This window comes from Oncorhynchus nerka, linkage group LG6, assembly GCF_034236695.1.
Source record: "Oncorhynchus nerka isolate Pitt River linkage group LG6, Oner_Uvic_2.0, whole genome shotgun sequence".
NCBI lineage: Eukaryota > Metazoa > Chordata > Actinopteri > Salmoniformes > Salmonidae > Oncorhynchus > Oncorhynchus nerka.
Window position 1 is genome coordinate 68366563 of NC_088401.1, and position 19711 is coordinate 68386273.

Consider the following 19711-nt stretch of genomic DNA (forward strand, 5'->3'; position numbering starts at 1 on the left):
TGAAGCATGGAATCCGATTGGTCAGACCAGCAATAGATAGCACAGGCGTTTCCTGTTTTAGTTACTTGAGCAACAAGATGAGGTCATGGTCAGATTTGCCAAAAGGGGGGCGGGGGAGGGCCTTGTATGCAATCATCTTGTGATGAGTATTGTGTTGGTGTTGGCGTTTGTCACTCAGATCAGTTCATCTGAGATGTGGGGCTCTTTGAGTTTGTAGGAGTGTGTATCAAATCTGTGTGTTACGTTTGTATTGTGATTGTATCTGTGGATGTGTGTCAGTGTATTTATCAAATGTGTATTTATAGTGTGTGTGTGTGTGTGTTTCAGATAAACACCGGACAGGTGGGGGCTCTACTGGGTCGGCTGCCCTGTACCTTCAGACAGGAGCTGACAGGGGTGGGTGCCAGCCTGGAGAAACGCTGGAAGTTCTGTGGTTTCGAGGGAATCAAGACCAAATAGAGCATTACAGAGACACAGCGGATATCACAGAGACACAGAAGAAACAGCATTAGGCTGCATTATGAGGACACTGAGGAAACAACCTCTGTGTACGTGACAGAGAGGGTGACTCGTCTCCAGGGTGACACCTCCAACACCACACTGCTCTGCTCTGTGCCCGACTCTGCAACGCCTCATGAGATAGAACACTGGGATTCCCAGAGGAGTATCAGTCCAGAGGTGCCAGGGGATTGGCTGTTAGTCCATCACATTGGTGGACTGAACCGTTCTCAGAGCCTCTAACTGGTTAACTCTGCTGTCAATCAACCAAGACTACTACCCAGGGCCACGTTCAGTTGCCAAACGTTGTTGAAAGTTGCAAATAGAAATGCCATGAATAGCCAACATGATTCCTCAGTCAACGAGTTCGGAAAGGCATGTTTGTTCTATGTTGTACATTTCTATCGGAAAGTTCCTAAATGTTGTGGTCTGCTGAACGTGCCCCAGGGAGGATATCAGGGTCTGCTGAACACTTTCCACCTCCTTCTGCCTTTCTCTTTTCTCTCTTTTGTTCCTTGTTTGGGCAATTCTATAAATAGATTGTATATATTACCATACTTTTTGTATGGGCATCGTCATACCAGATGATTTCAGGAGCTATCAGGTGGTTGTTGTTTGTTTTCCATGTGAACCAACTGAAAATTCTCAACCAATGTGTATTCAGTTTTAATTTAGTATTCAGCGCTCTTTGTTTGAACTCAAAGAATAATCAAGGACCAACAATTAGCATTTCCTATGCCCAAGTCTAGGTAGTCCCTCCCCGCTACAATCTGCATTTTTCTGTTTGGTAACTAATGAACACAACCCTGGTAAACATAATGGACTTCCAGCAGTTGGCAGGGGTAATAGCGTTTTTACGAGTATACTTTCATGTGGTAGGGGTGTTAGGTAGTCTAGGTTAGAGCGTTGGGCCTGTAACCAAAAGGTCTCTAGTCGAATCCCTAGCTGACAAGGTGAAAAATCTGTTGATGTGCTCTTGAGCAAGGCACTTAACCCTAATTGCACCAGGTTTGCTGTTGATAATGGCAGACCCTAGCTATGATCCCACTCTCCGAGGGTGGATGCAAAAACCACATTTCCAATTCACACGTGTATTAATACACACTTGTACATGTGTGAAATAGAACAAATATAAGCACCCACCAAATTATTATTACGCAGTGCCTTCCTGTTGTGGCTAGTTCATTTGAGGATTGTTGGGATTGTTTGTTTGTATGTTTTTATTTTCTTATTTTACTTGATATCAACCATACTTGATGTCTTACTGTGTAAAAAAAAAAGTGTTATCATCATATACAGCATAGTAGTACAGTGCCCCTGGAGAAAGTTAGGGTTAAGTGCATTGCTCAATGGCACATTGACAGATGTTTGCACCTTGTCAGCTCGGGTATTCAAACCACAGAACTTGCTGTTACTGGCCCAACGCTCCTGCCGTTACTTGACCAGCCAATCATTTGATGTACATTTTTGTGTCGTTATTTGAAGATGTTTGGTGAAGTGCGTTTTGATAAAAATGTTAGTTTGATGACACGATGATGTGATTTATTTTGTCAGAGGGTAAACATGATTTACATGCATCTCAAACAGCTTAAAGAATAACATTAGGGGGTTATGCGGTGTGTAAAAGTGAACAACCATATCCTGAAATGCAACAGCGATAGATTAAGGCTACTACATGATACTTAAATTTGACCTATACCCATCATGAGGTTGCTACAACGCATGAATGAAAGTTTACAACGTAGGTAGATAGACAGTGACATTCAATATCGCCTTGCACACTCTTCCCTGCGTCTAGCTGATATAGGGTGTAATCATTAGTCCAACAGTTGCAAACAATAGTTTATTTTGGACAAATTCAGGTATGTTTATCCACCTTTTGTTCCGTTTGCTTCCGTTTAAGAAGTGTTTTTCAACAGAATCGGCGGAATGAATACCCCTGATCACGCGTAAACACAGTTTACTTTCATAGCCGCCACGTTGTATTCATTCTCGCAACTCTCTTCCTCTCACCTCTTCCATTTGCTTGTGGAATTAAACACACAACACTTCAGCTGTATGTGACCAAGAAAAAAAACGTTCCAAGCCAAACCTCTGCACACAGCGGACATCATTGTCAGCATATTAGCTAAAGTCACGTCATAGTCAGCATAGCTAATAGAACTAATGCGCTAGTAAACCCGCTACAATCATGCAGTAACGTTACTGTACAGTCAGTAAGCAGTTATACCGGCGGGCCCCGGTGGCAATACATTTAGTAATACCAAAAGCTTACCTTGACTTGGAAGAGTTCCAGTGTTGTGTTGGAAAGTCATAGCCAGCTAGCTAACATAGCATCCCTCTGTTTAAGCAGGGTGTTTCAGTAGGCTAAACTAGCTAGCTGCATTTGCTAGCTAAGTAACTGAAACTGAAACTGAAAAAGAATGAAGAAATCTCTCTCTCTATTTCTCTCTTGCATCTCCTTAATTTTGGAAGGAATTAATTTGTTCAAAACTGTTCAACTATTGTCTTTCTCTCTCTTTGAGTTAACTACTCACCACATGTTGTACACTGCAGTGCTCACTAGCTGTAGCTTATGCTTTCAGTACTAGAGTAATTCTTTGATCCTTTGATTGGGTGGAAAACATGTCAGTTCATGCTGCAAGAGCTCTGATAGGCTGGAGGACGTCCTCCAGAAGTTGTCAACAATTACTGTGTAAGTGTATGGAACGTGGTGAGAACTATGAGCCTCCTAGGTTTTGTATTGAAGTCAATGTATCCAGAGGAGGACGGAAGCTAGCTGTCCTCCGGCTACACCATTGTGCTACTCTACAGAGTGCTGTTGAGGCTACTGTAGACCTTCTTTGCGAAATTGTGTTTTAATCTGTTATTTGGTGAGGTGATTATATTTAGTATAGTTTTATCTAAAATTGATACCTTTTTTAAATGTTTCACATTTTTTTCTTATCAGGTCACATGGTTTAAAAAACTCCTGGAAAACTCCTGGCCTTGGGGAGGATGAAAACCCTGTCAAACTGCAGCAACCATGTACTGTTCATATTAATTATATTTTTAAAGAAGTCCTTCTTTAAATGAGGGTTTCCTATACACAGAGAAGGCAACATGATAGGACAATTAAACTGACAGGGCTTAGCTTGCTATATGCGGTTTTGCATCTTGTAGTCCTGCACTATGCAACTGTAGGTCTAATTAAACTAGAGTCCGAGGGGGTACTGCAGGGGTTTTGTGATCAAAATATTTTGGGAGGATTTTTATAAGTGGGGATTATGTGCTAGCTGCAACAGAATAACATTGTGGATAGCATTTTTATGTCTCTGTGTTCAGAATGAAGGAAGTTATAGGTAGTTTCACGAGCCAATACTAACTAGCATTAGCACAATGACTGGAAGTCTACAGGAACAGTTAGCAGGTTAGCTGTTCCTCTTCTTTCAACTCTGGGGAAGTAGAGAAAGGGCTTTATTGCTAAAATCTCAAACTATTCCTTTAATATGGAGGAAACTACATTGGAGCTAATTACATAATTGTGAACAATTATTTATTTGCTTTTATTTTTGCATGTGCTAAACAATTACAGTTTCAAGATACAATACATACACATACTGTATGTACGGTTCAGTAGGGGGGGAAACAAGTACAACATTTATAAAAACAAAAAAAGTACACCATACAAATGAAAAAGGACAAAACTGAACAGATTAAAGACAAATATGTTTAAGTATTTCCAAATTCAGTCGGTCCATTCAAATCTAATTCTCAAAGGCTACCAACCCAGAGTGGCATAGAAAACAGATAAATGACAGAGCCGGGCAGTGCTATCTGCCATCCACCAAACTAAACATTGTTGTTAAATTAGCTCTTGCAAGTGGGAGATAGCATGTGACCAAATGATCAGAGTTGCGGGCTTGGCCCCACGTGTTCTGACAGTGGCTCTTTCCAGCTGTGCAATGTCCAAGTACATAAACAACCAACATCTGCAAAGGGTAATACTGGGTTCAAAGTAACTCCTTAGAATAGTTTTTGTGCCTGCTGTTATTGCAGCCATAACAATCCGCCTCTCTTGATAAGACAAAATACACAATCCATGTCAATTGTCTCAAGGCTTAAAAATCCTTCTTTAACCTGTCTCCCCTTCATCTACACTAACTGGAGTGGATTTAACAAGTGAACTGAAGACTGACAATGTCAAAATCCAAGTCTCCAGGTTTGGATGATATCCCTCTTGAATTATTGTTGGCTGTGTCGAATTTAGTCATATCTGTAATACTAGACTTAATAAACCACTTGCTGGAGATTGGGACATTCCATAGCGACCACAAAACAGTTCTTATTTCCTTGCTATTGAAAGGTGGCAAGAACCCTCTTGAATTTTCAAGCTACAGGGCCTTATCAATTTTGAACTGCGCATTTTTAACTTAGCCAAGGTCTTGTCAAAACGACTAGGAACTTGCATATCATCATTGGTTAATCCTGACCAATCAGGATTCATAAAGTGTCGGTGGTCCTCGGACAACATACTATTCCATATTATAGACTCCGCCGCTTCTCAACCACAGACTTGCACTGTCCTCTCATTAGATGTGCAGAAAATGTTTGACCGTGTGGAATTGGAGTATTTATGGGCTGTTTTGGAACATTTTGGCTTCGGATCATCATTTACTAGTATGGTCCGCACCCTATAGACCGGCTCAACTGCAATGTCCGAACTGGTCATTTCGCTGCCACAGAGTTTTCCCTACAAAGACCCACAAGACATGATTGTCCTCTGAATCATGGCCTATTTGCCCTTTCATTAAAGTGCTAGTCCATTAGGCAAATATTAATATCTTGCCTATTAAGATCAAAGAAACAGTATACCATATCTCCCAGTATACTGTCATCTTACTGTATTTGTCCAATGTCTCTAATTCTATACCATACGGACATGACATCTTTAAAGATTTAGGCTCTTTATCTGGATATAAATGTAACTGGTCCAGGTCTATCTTAATGCCTCTAAATCCCACAGTCGAACAAGTCAGATTACCTTCTTACCCATCGCTTTAAAAAATAAGGGATTTACATACCTGGGCATTCAAATTCCATCCAATTTGCAACTCATGATTAATGAGAATTTTAGTGCAACATAAATAAAAAAGATCTAAGTAGATGGTCCCCACTTCATGTTACTCTTTATGCGAGAGTTTCGTTATTAAAATGAATGTCCTCCCCCGTATGAATTTCTTGTTTTCAATGCTTCCTCATTATTCTTTGAGGACATAAATAGATATCTCGGTGAGAAATGTAATTTGGAATGGTAAACATCCTAAAATTAGTATGGAGGGATTTCTCTACCCAACTTTAAACTCTGCTATTGGGCATTTAAGCTGTCACTGAGTATTTGGCTTGAATCTTCATCTGATGTGCGTTGGCGGAAATAGAGGAGGCCAAGTCTCACCCAATTAGAATTCAGGACATTCCTTCCTCTGAGATAAAGCTAAAAGACTGCCTAATATTTTATGGGATCTATTGTAAAAAATCAAAATAAATCCCTTTGTTAATAGCTAGCTATCAAAATAAAACAAACACTTATGTTTGGTTAACCTCTCTTCTTAGCTCTAACAAGCAAAAAGACTTTAGAACTGGTACTTGGTGGTCTCTTTTTAAATAGCAGCTAGCCAACTAACGCTAACTATGGACAGACAGCATATTTTTATTTATTTAACTAGGCAAGTCAGTTAAGAACACATTCTTATTTTCAATGACGGCCTAGGAACAGTGAACTGCCTGTTCAGGGGCAGAACGACAGATTTTGTACCTTGTCAGCTCGGGGATTTGAACTTGCAACTTTTCGGTTACTAGTCCAATGCTCTAACCACTAGGCTACTCTGCCGCCCCATAGCATAGCTATGAAGTAGCTTAACTTAGCTAGATAACTTGATAGAAAATGTTTCTAACAAGGAAGAAAAGGAACTTGCCCCAAATGCCCAGACAACTAGACTTTTTTCAGCTTGTAGTCCTAAAAAACAGATATGAGTTCAGTCTGTCCTATGGGGAGAGTTAATGGGGAAGGAATAGAGTGTTGGGATAAATGCAGAAAATAAGGTCTGAGGTTAACACAGGCTTAGATCTTATACATTTGGTTCTGTGAGATAATATCATTCAGCTAACATGACCTTTATGAAGTGTGAAGCCTTTTATGTGCTTTTTGTTCATTAAAGATGTCCATTAAGTCTAATCCACATACCGTGAAACTGAATCTCAAATAGACGCCTGTCCCTTTTAATAGGGACACACATTTAAGGAAATAACCTCCTGTTTCAAATTAACACAGGGTGTAAATTAGTTGTTTAGGAGTGTACTTCAGTGAGTACTGTAAAGATTACACAAAAGAAGAACAACATTATTGCCATGCATGAAACAGCAGGGTGATTTGACATGTTTGTAATGAACACGAGGGGCGACAGAGAGCTGGTTTCAAGCGCAGGGCGCACCAGGTGTTTATTGCATAGGACCACAGGGGCAGGCAGAAAACCATACACAGGGGGTCCAAAAGGGCAACAGTACAGGCAGGGAAAAGGCTAGTTAAGTAGTCCGGGAGATCAGGCAATAGGTAGACAACAGGAAATCCGATAGGCTAAAGTACAGGCAGGGAATAGGGGTCGTTAGCGAGGTAGGCAAAAACTATAATACACGGGGAAACCAGCGCTCTGAAGACGTGTGTCACAAAACAAACAATACCTCACAGTAATGGGGTGCAAAGAACTGAACTAAATAGTGTGTGATAATGACATACAGGTGTGTGAACAGGTGATTAGAATTCAGGTGATTGGGATCTGGAGAGTGAGCTGCGTTCAGGGGATCTAGGTGTTTGAGAGTGTGGGCTGGAAAGTGAGCTGCGTTCAGGGGATCTACGTGTTTGAGGGTGTGAATTGGAAGCAGACATTGCAATGCTCGGCTTAACTAGTGGTCTTACTTCAGTATTCAATGTTTGTCCAGGGAGGGATAAACATCTATGGTGAAGTGAAAGTGGGTAAGGGTTAAGGTTGACGGTTAAGCATAAACAACTCGACGATTAAATTGCTCCTAGTGGATGGTTTTAAAGGCAACTCCCAATGTCCTGGGAACCTGGACAAACGTTGAATACTAAAGTCTATCTGGTGTGATTGTGTTGCAACTACAGGGGATACAAGGTGCAAGGAGGTGCAATAACTAAGAGAATGGTGCTGAAACACAAAATAAGGGGTATACGTATGATAGGCAGCCTATAGTCTCTGTGATGGATTTGTTACTATAATGTTTATACGGGTCGTACTGGTCACAATAAACAGTGTGGGAGTTTTTTCAACATTTTATTTAGCAAAAGCTGTTTCCAGAAAGGAAATAGACGCTTGTCTCAAATAGAAGCCTGTCTCTAATAAGCGCTGTTGTGTTCAGTGATTGAAGCAAATAAACCCCTGGGCTATTAACTGATTTTCCCTTTCAGTCAGTCACTCTATACGACATACTATGGAGGAGTCAACGAACAATCATATTCACCTGAAGAAAACAGAAATCACGCCCAATGGGCCAATGGATGCCGAGCCCGCCCTCGGAAGCCCCGCCTTCCTAGCTATAATGTCAGGGCTAGCATCCATTTCCTCAATCCTTTGCTCCCCTGAAGAAAGAACGAATCACGCAATTTTCAAACTATTCATGCAGACGAAGACTATGAGATTTGGCTCCGGCATAGGTGTCTTTTATTGGGAAGAGAGTACTCGTCCCCCTAGTTGTTGACAGTTTTGGGTCTTGGTTTCGGTTTTTGTGTTTGCTAAAAATCCATTACTTTCTGCTCTGCTTGTGGAGCCAGTGCTTCTTTGCTTGAGTAAGATGGCCAGTGGTTAAGTTCAAAAAGGCTAACCAGCCAAGTTTGAAACTCCGACCGTGCCCTAGTGCTGTCCTGTTTACCTGGGGTGGCTTTGGCTCAGAACAATTGATGTGACCAATGTCGCCCACTGGGCTCAACTTCCATTGGATGTTGGGCTGACTTTGTGAGAAAGATTGGGGCTGCTGGGGAAGGGTCTTTCGGTGAAGCAATCTCGGGAATTGGGATGTCTAAGGCCGGGAAAGAGCAGCAGCGGTGGTCGGAGTTGATAGGGGTGTCATCCCAGCCGAGTGAGGCTCACTCCGGTTTCTCTGGCAGTGTTCAGAGTCCAGATTACAGGAATGATATACTATCCTTGGTTGGCTCTGGAGGGTTTTCAGAGTATAAAATGGACGACATCATTCTGGAACAGTCTAAAGCCCGGGCTTTGGATTCGGCATGAGAGGGTGAACTCTTAGGGCAGCAGATCACCTGGGGGTGGATTGGCCGCCTTCTCCCCCGCAGTTCCTCCAGGTTTTGGGGAAGGTATTTACCTCCTGTCCCTGCAGCGGTGAAGTGTCGCCTATCCCTGTTTAAAGATTTCGCCGACGAGCTAAAGTACACCTGGAATTTCATTCAGCCAGGCTGGTGCTACCAGGTTATGGCGAATTCATGAATGTACATTGTATGGAAGAAGGGCTCGTTGCACACCACCTATGGATGGAAGAGTGTGCAAAGCTGTCATCAAGGCAAAGGGTAGCTACTTTAAAGAATCTCAAATATAAAATATATTTAGATTTGTTTAACACTTTTCTGGTTTCTACATAATTCCATATGTGTTATTTCATAGTTTTGATGTCTTCACTATTATTCTACAATGTAAAAAAAAAGAAAAACCCTTGAATGAGTAGGTGTATTCAAACTTTTGACTGGTACTGTATATATGGATTTTAAAAAATGCTCACCCATTTACCCACAATACCCATAATTTCAAAGTGAAAACATATTTTTTGCAAATTTACTGAAAATGAAACACAGAAATATCTAATTTACAAGTATTCATAACCCTGAGTCAATACATATTATAATCACTTTTGGTAGCGGTTAAATACTTTCTGGGTAAATCTCGAAGAGCTTCACTCACCTGGATTATAAACTTTTTGCCCATTGTTCTTTTTTAAATTCTTCAAGCTCGGAAAATGTGTCTGTTGATCAGTGCTAGAAAACCATTATCAAGTCTTGCCATAGATTTTTGGCCACTCAGGAACATTCACTATCTTCTTGGTAAGCAACTCCAGTGTAGATTCTGTCTTGTGTTTTAGGTTATTCTCCTGCTGAAAGGTGAATTCATCTCCCGGTGTCAGGTGCAAAGCAGACTGAACCAGATTTTCCTCTAGGATTTTGCCTGTGCTTAGGTCCATTTATTACTATTTTTATCCTGAAAAACTCTCCAGTCCTTAATGATTATAAGCATACACATAATATGATGCAGCAAAGATTATGCTTGAAAATATGGAGATGGGTAGTGTGTAATGTGTTGTATTGGATTTGCCCCAAAAAGTGAATTGCTATGCCAAATGTTTCGTGGAATTTCTTTAGTGCATTGTTTTATACAGGATGCATGTTTTGAGATATTTTTATTCTGTACAAGCTTCCATCATTTCACCCATTCAATTACATTAAAAAGGGTTGAATGCTTATTGACTCAAGACATTCACCTTTTCATTTTTTATGAATTTGTACAAATAAAAAAAACACAATTCTACTTTGAAATAATGGGAAAATGTTTGTAGGTCATTCAAACCATTTTAAATTCAGAATGTAACACAACAAAATGTGGAAAAAGTAAAGTGGTGTGAACACTTTCTGAAAGCACTTGGCGTGACCTTACTTTCATTAATCTGATGACTGTTACTTATTTAATCATCTGACTATGTTTAATTGTTACCCAATTAAATTAGTCATGTAACAATGACCTCATTAGGATTTGGGGCACCACGGAAGAGGTTGTTTAAAGCGTCACCTGAATTAAGCTCTAGAAGGTATATATCTATTACATCGATAAACAGTAATCTTATTAATCATTACCTCTTATCATATCATCATTCCGAACAGTCTTAACCTCAAGAATAAAGCAAAGCAGTTCGACATATACAACAACACAGGGTTACACATGGAATAAATAAAACATAGTCAATAATACAGTTGAAGAATATCTATATACAGTGTGTGCAAATGAGGTAAGAAAGGGGAGTTAAGGCAATAAGTAGGCCATGGTGGTGAAGAAATTACAATATACCAATTAGACACTAGAGTGATTGATGTGCAGAATATGAACATGCAATTAGAGATACAGGGGTGCAAAGGAGCAAAATAAATAAATAAATAGAGTATGGGGATGAGGTAGTTGGATGGGCTAATTACAGATGGGCTATGTACAGGTGCAGTGATCTGTGAGCTGCTCAGACAGATGGTGCTTAAAGCTAGTGAGGGAGATAAGAGTCTCCAGCTTCAGTGATTTTTGCAATTCATTCCAGTCATTGGCAGCAGAGAACTGGAAGGAAAGGCGGCCAAATTAGGAATTGGCTTTGGGGGTGACTAGAGAGATATAACTGCTGGAGCGCGTGCTACGGGTAGGTGCTGCTATGGTGACCAGTGAGCTGAGATAAGGCGGGCCTTACCTATCAGAGACTTGTAGATGACCTGAAGCCAGTGAGAGCGTACAGGTCGCAGTGGTGGGTAGTATATAGGGCTTTGGTGACAAAACGGATGGCACTGTGATAGACTGCATCTAATTTGCTGAGTAGAGTGTTGGCGCCTATTTTGTAAATGACTTCGCTGAAGTCGAGGATTGGTAGGATGGTCAGTTTTACGAGGGTATGTTTGGCAGCATGAGTGAAGGTTGCTTTGTTGCGAAATAGGAAGCCCGATTCTACATTTAATTTTGGATTGGAGATGCTTGGATTGGAGATGTCTAACCAGACACCTAGGTATTTGTAGTTGTCCACATATTCTACATCAGAGTAGTGATGCTGGGCGGGCGGGCAGGTGTGGGCAGCGATCGGTTGAAGAGCATGCATTTGGTTTTACTTGCATTTAAGAGGAGTTGGAGGCCACGGAAGGAGAGTTGTATGGCATTGAAGCTCGTCTGGAGGTTAGTTAACACAGTCTTCAAAGAAGGGCCAGAAGTATACAGAATGGTGTCATCTGCTTCGAGGTGGATCAGAGAATCACCAACAGCAAGAGCGACATCATTGATGTCTCCTCCCTTTCTGCATCCCTTGATTCTCTATGTCCCCTATCCTCCAGGCCGGCTCGGTCCTCCCCTCCTGCTCCGTGGCTCGACGACTCATTGCGAGCTCACAGAACAGGGCTCCGGGCAGCGGAGCGGAAATGGAGGAAAACTCGCCTCCCTGCGGACCTGGCATCCTTTCACTCCCTCCTCTCTACATTTTCCTCTTCTGTCTCTGCTGCTAAAGCCACTTTCTACCACTCTAAAATCCAAGCATCTGCCTCTAACCCTAGGAAGCTCTTTGCCACCTTCTCCTCCCTCCTGAATCCTCCTCCCCCTCCCCCCTCCTCCCTCTCTGCAGATGACTTCGTCAACCATTTTGAAAAGAAGGTCGACGACATCCGATCCTCGTTTGCTAAGTCAAACGACACCGCTGGTTCTGCTCACACTGCCCTACCCTGTGCTCTGACCTCTTTCTCCCCTCTCTCTCCAGATGAAATCTCGCGTCTTGTGACGGCCGGCCGCCCAACAACCTGCCCGCTTGACCCTATTCCCTCCTCTCTTCTCCAGACCATTTCCGGAGACCTTCTCCTTACCTCACCTCGCTCATCAACTCATCCCTGACCGCTGGCTACGTCCCTTCTGTCTTCAAGAGAGCGAGAGTTGCACCCCTTCTGAAAAAAACCTACACTCGATCCCTCCGATGTCAACAACTACAGACCAGTATCCCTTCTTTCTTTTCTCTCCAAAACTCTTGAACGTGCCGTCCTTGGCCAGCTCTCCCGCTATCTCTCTCAGAATGACCTTCTTGATCCAAATCAGTCAGGTTTCAAGACTAGTCATTCAACTGAGACTGCTCTTCTCTGTATCACGGAGGCCCTCCGCACTGCTAAAGCTAACTCTCTCTCCTCTGCTCTCATCCTTCTAGACCTATCGGCTGCCTTCGATACTGTGAACCATCAGATCCTCCTCTCCACCATCTCCGAGTTGGGCATCTCCGGCGCGGCCCACGCTTGATTGCGTCCTACCTGACAGGTCGCTCCTACCAGGTGGCGTGGCGAGAATCTGTCTCCTCACCACGCGCTCTCACCACTGGCGTCCCCAGGGCTCTGTTCTAGGCCCTCTCCTATTCTCGCTATACACCAAGTCACTTGGCTCTGTCATAACCTCACATGGTCTCTCCTATCATTGCTATGCAGACGACACACAATTAATCTTCTCCTTTCCCCTTCTGATGACCAGGTGGCGAATCGCATCTCTGCATGTCTGGCAGACATATCAGTGTGGATGACGGATCATCACCTCAAGCTGAACCTCGGCAAGACGGAGCTGCTCTTCCTCCCGGGAAGGACTGCCCGTTCCATGATCTCGCCATCACGGTTGACAACTCCATTGTGTCCTCCTCCCAGAGCGCTAAGAACCTTGGCGTGATCCTGGACAACACCCTGTCGTTCTCAACTAACATCAAGGCGGTGGCCCGTTCTTGTAGGTTCATGCTCTACAACATCCGCAGAGTACGACCCTGCCTCACACAGGAAGTAGCGCAGGTCCTAATCCAGGCACTTGTCATCTCCCGTCTGGATTACTGCAACTCGCTGTTGGCTGGGCTCCCTGCCTGTGCCATTAAACCCCTACAACTCATCCAGAACGCCGCAGCCCGTCTGGTGTTCAACCTTCCCAAGTTCTCTCACGTCACCCCGCTCCTCCGCTCTCTCCACTGGCTTCCAGTTGAAGCTCACATCCGCTACAAGACCATGGTGCTTGCCTACGGAGCTGTGAGGGGAACGGCACCTCAGTACCTCCAGGCTCTGATCAGGCCCTACACCCAAACAAGGGCACTGCGTTCATCCACCTCTGGCCTGCTCGCCTCCCTACCACTGAGGAAGTACAGTTCCCGCGCAGCCCAGTCAAAACTGTTCGCTGCTCTGGCCCCCCAATGGTGGAACAAACTCCCTCACGACGCCAAGACAGCGGAGTCAATCACCACCTTCCGGAGACACCTGAAACCCCACCTCTTTCAGGAATACCTAGGATAGGATAAAGTAATCCTTCTCACCCCCCCTTAAAAGATTTAGATGCACTATTGTAAAGTGGCTGTTCCACTGGATGTCTTAAGGTGAACGCACCAATTTGTAAGTCGCTCTGGATAAGAGCGTCTGCTAAATGACTTAAATGTAATGTAAATGTAAATATATACAGAGAAGAGAGTCGGCCCGAGAATTGAACCCTGTGGCACTCCCATAGAGACTGCCAGAGGTCCGGACAACAGGCCCTCCGATTTGACACACTGAACTCCGAGAGAAGTAGTTGGTGAACCAGGTGAGGCAGTCATTTGAGAAACCAAGGCTGTTACGTTTGCTGATAAGAATGTGGTGATTGACAGAGTCGAAAGCCTTGGCCAGGTTGATGAATACGGCTGCACAGTAATGTCTCTTATCGATGGCAGTTATGATATCGTTTAGGACCTTGAGCGGGGCTGAGGTGCAATCATGACCAGCTCTGAAACCAGATTACATAGCGGAGAAGCTATGGTGGGATTCAAAATGGTCGGTAATCTGTCTAACTTCGCTTTCGAAGACCTTAGAAAGGCAGGGTAGGATAGATATAGGTCTGTAGCAGTTTTCTTCTACAGTGTCTCCCCCATTGAAGAGGGGGATGACCGTGGCAGCTTTCCAATCTTTTGGGAATCTCAGATGATACGAAAGAGAGGTTGAAAAGGCTAGTAATAGGGGTTGCAACAATTTCGGCAGATCATTTTAGAAAGAGAGCGTCCAGATTGTCTAGCCCGGCTGATTTGTAGGGGTCCAGATTTTGCAGCTCTTTCAGAACATCAGCTCTCTGGATTTTGGTGAAGGAGAAATGGTGAGGGCTTGGGCGGGATGCTGTGGAGGGTGCCGGGCAGTTGACCGGGGAAGAGGTTGCCAGGTATTAAGCATGGCCAGCCGTAGAGAAATGCTTATTACAATTCTCAATAATAGTGGATTTATCGGTAGTGACAGTGTTTCCTAGCCTCAGTGCAACGGGCAGCTGGGAGGAGGTGCTCTTATTCTCCATGGACTTTACGGTGTCCCAGAACTTTTTTGAGTTTGTACTACAGGATGCAAATTTCTGTTTGAAAAAGTTAGCCTTAGCTTTCCTAACTGCCTGTGTATATTGGTTCCTAACTTCCCTGTAAAGTTGCATAACGGGGGCTATTCGATGCTAATGCAGGATGTTTTTGTGCTAGTCAAGGGCAGACAGATCTGGAGTGAACCAAGGGCTATATCTATTCCTGGTTCAACATTTTTTGAATGGAGCATGCTTATTTAAGATGGTGAGGAAGGCACTTTTAAAGAATAACCAGGCATCCTCTACTGACGGGATGAGGTCAATGTCATTCCAGGATACCCCGGCCAGGTATATTAGAAAGGACTGTTTGCTGAAGTGTTTTAGGGAGCGTTTGACAGTGATGAGGGTTGGTCGTTTGACCGCAGACCCATTACGGATGCAGGCAATGAGGCAGTGATCGCTGAGATCTTGGTTGAAAACAGCAGAGGTGTATTTGGAGCGCGACTAAGTTAGGATGATATCTATGAGGGTGCCCGTGTTTACGGATTTGGGGTTGAACCTGGTAGGTTCATTGATAATGTGTGTGAGATTGAGGGCATCAAGCTTAGATTGTAGGATGGTGCAGACCTGGATAGTAAGACAGAACTCTGCAGGCAATCTCTGCAGTAGATTGCAACACCGCCCCCTTTGGCAGTTCTATCTTGTCGGAAAATGTTATAGTTAGGGATGGAAATTTCAGGGTTCCCTCAAGATTGCTCTGAATGCTTTGTCCAAAATATGTAAAATATACATTTCTTGAAATTAACTTTTAATTCCTAACTCATTTTTAACTGTAGCCAAGTATGAGACAGAGCCCCACAGTGGAGGTGTCATAATAGTCATAACACCTTGAGGTCAAACAGGGAAATGGTTCCGATAGTTTTTCCACCATTCATTTTTCCTATAGGGGATTTTAGAAACACTTCAAAAAAGGGCCGTGTTTTGTTTAGGCTTACCCTGGCGTGACGTTTTGATAACCATGTGCTGTAAATCTCTCTCGATCAATATGATTTTTATCAACATTTTTCGGCTCTATTTACTTTCAAAATCGAAAATGCTAATTTGCATCAAAGTAGACTTCATGCAAAACTACAAATCCCTGCAAGTTCCTGCATGTCATCTCTAGCTGACACCTTTGCTGACAGGTATTGTGTCAACAAGACAGTTCACAAAATTGTTAATTTGAAGAAATGTAGCACATTTTTTCGTTACTACATTTAGTAACATTGATAATTAATCCAGAGATTCTTACCTTTGTCTCGATTCGCCTTTGTCTCGATTCGGCAGTGTCGTCCAGATCGTCATGGCATTTGTAGTTCTTTATGATAGCCTTCACGAAACACAGCCCTGATTTGAAGTGATAAAAATGAATGGTGGAAAAACTATTGGAACATTTCCCTGTTTGACCGCTAGATTTTATGGGTATTATGACTCATACTGTAGTACTCTATTATCATTCCCTTATACAAGATATCAGAAAAGATAAGATATCAGAAAAGATATCAGGACACCTTGCAATCATAACACAAAATGTGCCTACAAATACTTGTTACAAAGTTACAGAAAGCTATGCCAACAACCACACAAAACCACAGAAATTTGACACATTCAAAACGCTGGTCCAACGTACTCAAACGTGGTGAGTGAAGAACATTAATTTCTCTGGTCCCTACTGTTGCAGTCATGACGCATGTGGAGCTATGCTGTCAAATTCTCCTTCATGTTTCTAGCTTGACCACCTGTTTTCAGCAACTGGTATTTTAAAATTTGGTTGTTATATTAGCAGGTTTTTTAGCAACAAATTCGGGCAGGGCCGACTTAGATCTTTAAGCATAGAGAGAAAACACGCATTGTAGTCTGTTCTTCTCAATGAGGGGTCTGGCCTGATTCAATCCACCTTGGAGAGGGTCTGTCAGGAGGGTGTGTTGTTTATTCTGGTGGCGCCACTTTGGCCCAGACAACGCTGGTTCCTGGATTTCATCCGCCTGTTGGGTGGAGACCTGTGGAGGGTTCAGTATCGTCAGAATCTATTGTCCCATGCACAGGGGAGAGTTTGGCACCCACAACCGCAGCAATGGGATCTGTGGGTTTGGCCCCTGAAAGGTTGCATTTGACGGCTAGGGGTTTACCCTCGAACCTGATTATGACTATACAGTTGGCGCATGCGCCTTTTATGAGAGGATTGCATACATATAAGTGGAGAGCGTTTGAGGGTCGCTTTATGCATGAATGGATAGGACCAATGATATCCGTGTTTGTGAGCTTTTTTGTCTGTTTCGCTAATCCAGCTCGGGATAGGACGTTTTCTAAGCAACGTCTCTCATTGAATTGTGGAATCTCTCTCTCTGCCGTATGACAGCGAAGCACAAGGGTTGCCTAGCGGTGTGTGTGTTCACACTAGAGGTGTGGAGGCTTCTTGGGCATTATCCAGGGCATAACAGTTGGTGAAATCTCTGCTGCAGCGAGTTGGGGTTCGTGAAATACCTTTGAGGTTTTATCGCTTGCATGTACCTGCTCCAAGTGTGGCTCATAGTGTTCGTATTGCTGGGCCCGGGATTGGGTGTTAGGCAGGACGCAGGTTGCACATTTATCCGGGTTACCACAGTTCCCAGTAGGTTTGAGCCTTCAAAGTTTATTCGCCACGTGCGCCGAATACAACAGAGTGAGAGTGAAATGAGTGAAATGCTTACTTATAGGCTCTAACCAACAGTGCAAAAAAGGTATTGGTAAGTAAAGAAATAAAAACAACAGTAAAAAGACAGTGAAAAATAACAGTAGTGAGGCCATAACTGTAGCGAGGCTACATACAGGCACCGGTTAGTCGGGCTGATTGAGGTAGTATGTACATGTAGATATGGTTAAAGTGACTATGCATATATGATAAACAGAGAGTAGCAGTAGCGTAAAAGAGGGGTTGGCTGGTGGTGGGTGGCGGGTGGCGGGACACAATGCAGATAGCCCTGTTAGCAAATGTGGAGGGGCACTGGTTGGTCGGGCCAATTGAGGTAGTATGTACATGAATGTATAGTTAAAGTGACTATGCATATATGATAAACAGAGAGTAGCAGCAGTGTAAAAGAGGGGTTGGGGGGAGGATGAACACAATGCAAATAGTCCGGGTAACCATTTGATTACCTGTTCAGGAGTCTTATGGCTTGGGGGTAAAAAATGTTGAGAAGCCTTTTTGTCCTAGACTTGGCACTCCGGTACCGTTTGCCATGCGGTAGTAGAGAGAATAGTCTATGACTGGGGTGGCTGGGGTCTTTGACAATTTTTGGGGCCTTCCTCTGACACCGCCTGACACCGGCGTGTCTGTGTGCATTGCCAAGTTGCAGCAGGTTCTGGTTCCTTATATGAGGCTGTGACAGTTCAGCCCTCGTGAGGCTCTGACAGTTCAGGTGTCTTGGTTAAGTATTAGGGAACAAAGTGGCTTCTGGAACCCTTTTTTGGAGCCGGTGGAACCTGTATGTGTTTGGGCTGCCATGGGTACCCTCTGAGCCGGCTTGGGGCGTGATTGTATGTCCCCATAGAATGTTATACAGAGTGACCGACTGAAAGGAAGTATACGGTTATGAATATAACCACTGTTCCTTGAAAGAGGGAATGAGGTGTAACATATTTTTGCCCAGCGCTGTCAGGGGATTTATGCTCGCTGAAATGGGTGCAAGCCTGTTGGGTATGATTTCATTTTTGATTGGTCGTTGACTCCCCTATAGTATGTTATAACTCATTCCCTTCTTCAGGGAACAGTAGTTATATTATAACCGTATGTTTTGCGGTAATAATTCTAATGTATTGTTGCTTCAGGATTATTTTCCTGCTGTAGCAAACTGTCTCAAATTAAGATCTTATATCTGGATCCTAAAGATTTGGTTCTGTTTTGTCTTGAAGTGGAGCAGAATTTATCACATCAAAGGATCTGAATGAAAAGTTCTGATAAACTGTCAGTTATTAGCATACTGTTGATAATACAAAAGTATTGTACTATTCAAATGACTCTTCAAACTACCCGCCGTGGCTGGTGGTTTTTGCAGATTGTGTTCTTGTCTTAAGTCTGCCCATCCATGTTCAATGTATCGTGGTTTTTAAACAGGATCATTTAATCAATTGGACTTTTTCTACAATGTTGTGCTTATGAGTTTCTGTCTCGAAATAGCCAGCATCGACGTAGGCATACGAGAACAGCCTGTGTATGGTAATTGTGAAGGAGTTGTGCGGTAGTATTGCTCAGTTTCTTTAACACTGATTGCTGCCTGCCAGCATGGAAGTTCTGGAATCACATTTCTATTCCTCAAAGATGGGATGTCATCCAGAACCTATTTGAGGTTCGTAATTCACACAAACGTTTGAGCTGTATATGTTCACTCACCTAGATTTATTGTCAATTTATCTTAAGTGAAATCAAAGTTTAGCCATTAGCCGTTATTGTAAGTAAGAATTTGTTCTTAACTGACTTGCCTAGTTAAATAAAAGGACTGGGATTCAATCCGACCGCGCTATGTCAACACTGCACATTTTATAGGCAATGTTGGTAAACACTGCATATGTCTGCTCAATCCACATTTTTATTTTGTTTTTTCCACCTCATAATGTGGAAATATAATTTAAAAATACAGGGAAAATACGTTTTTGACTGCACTTCCCTTAAAAAAAGTCAACTCTACTCTGAAGTGTTGAAGGCAACACAATTTATCTGACACAGCAGTGATCTTTAGGGAACAGTTTGTTCATAACACCTTTTGAAATGTATACAATGGCTTTAAAAGCAGTGACACTAGAAACCACTGCAAAGAACAGCTGACAAGTAACACGTCTGACAATAAGACTACACAGAACTCTCCTCTGAAAATCCAGGTTTAGGTTATTCTAGTTGGGCTTATAGTGCCATCTATTGGGCCAATTGCACAGGATGAACTCTCTCACAGATCTGCAATGCTGTGAAACCATCAACCAAGAACTCGAAAGGGAGGACTGTTTTACACGTCTTCAGAATGAGCTAATACAGTATAGAAAGTTAGCAATATGAACATGTTAATCTGTCGCAGTATGATTATAATTAAATACAAACATTCAAA

The 19711-nt window shown here is 43.0% G+C and overlaps 1 protein-coding gene across 1 annotated transcript in view; it reads left to right on the plus strand.

Annotated features, from left to right (window-relative positions):
- The window catches only part of LOC115130060 (ecto-NOX disulfide-thiol exchanger 2-like), a 203399-nt gene extending 201371 nt beyond the window's left edge, over positions 1–2028 (plus strand). The window contains exon 13 of the mRNA XM_029660835.2: positions 328–2028. Coding sequence (XP_029516695.2) covers positions 328–459 — 132 coding nt within the window. The 3' untranslated portion in view covers positions 460–2028. The remainder of the gene's footprint in view (positions 1–327) is intronic.
- The last annotated feature ends 17683 nt before the right edge of the window (positions 2029–19711 follow it).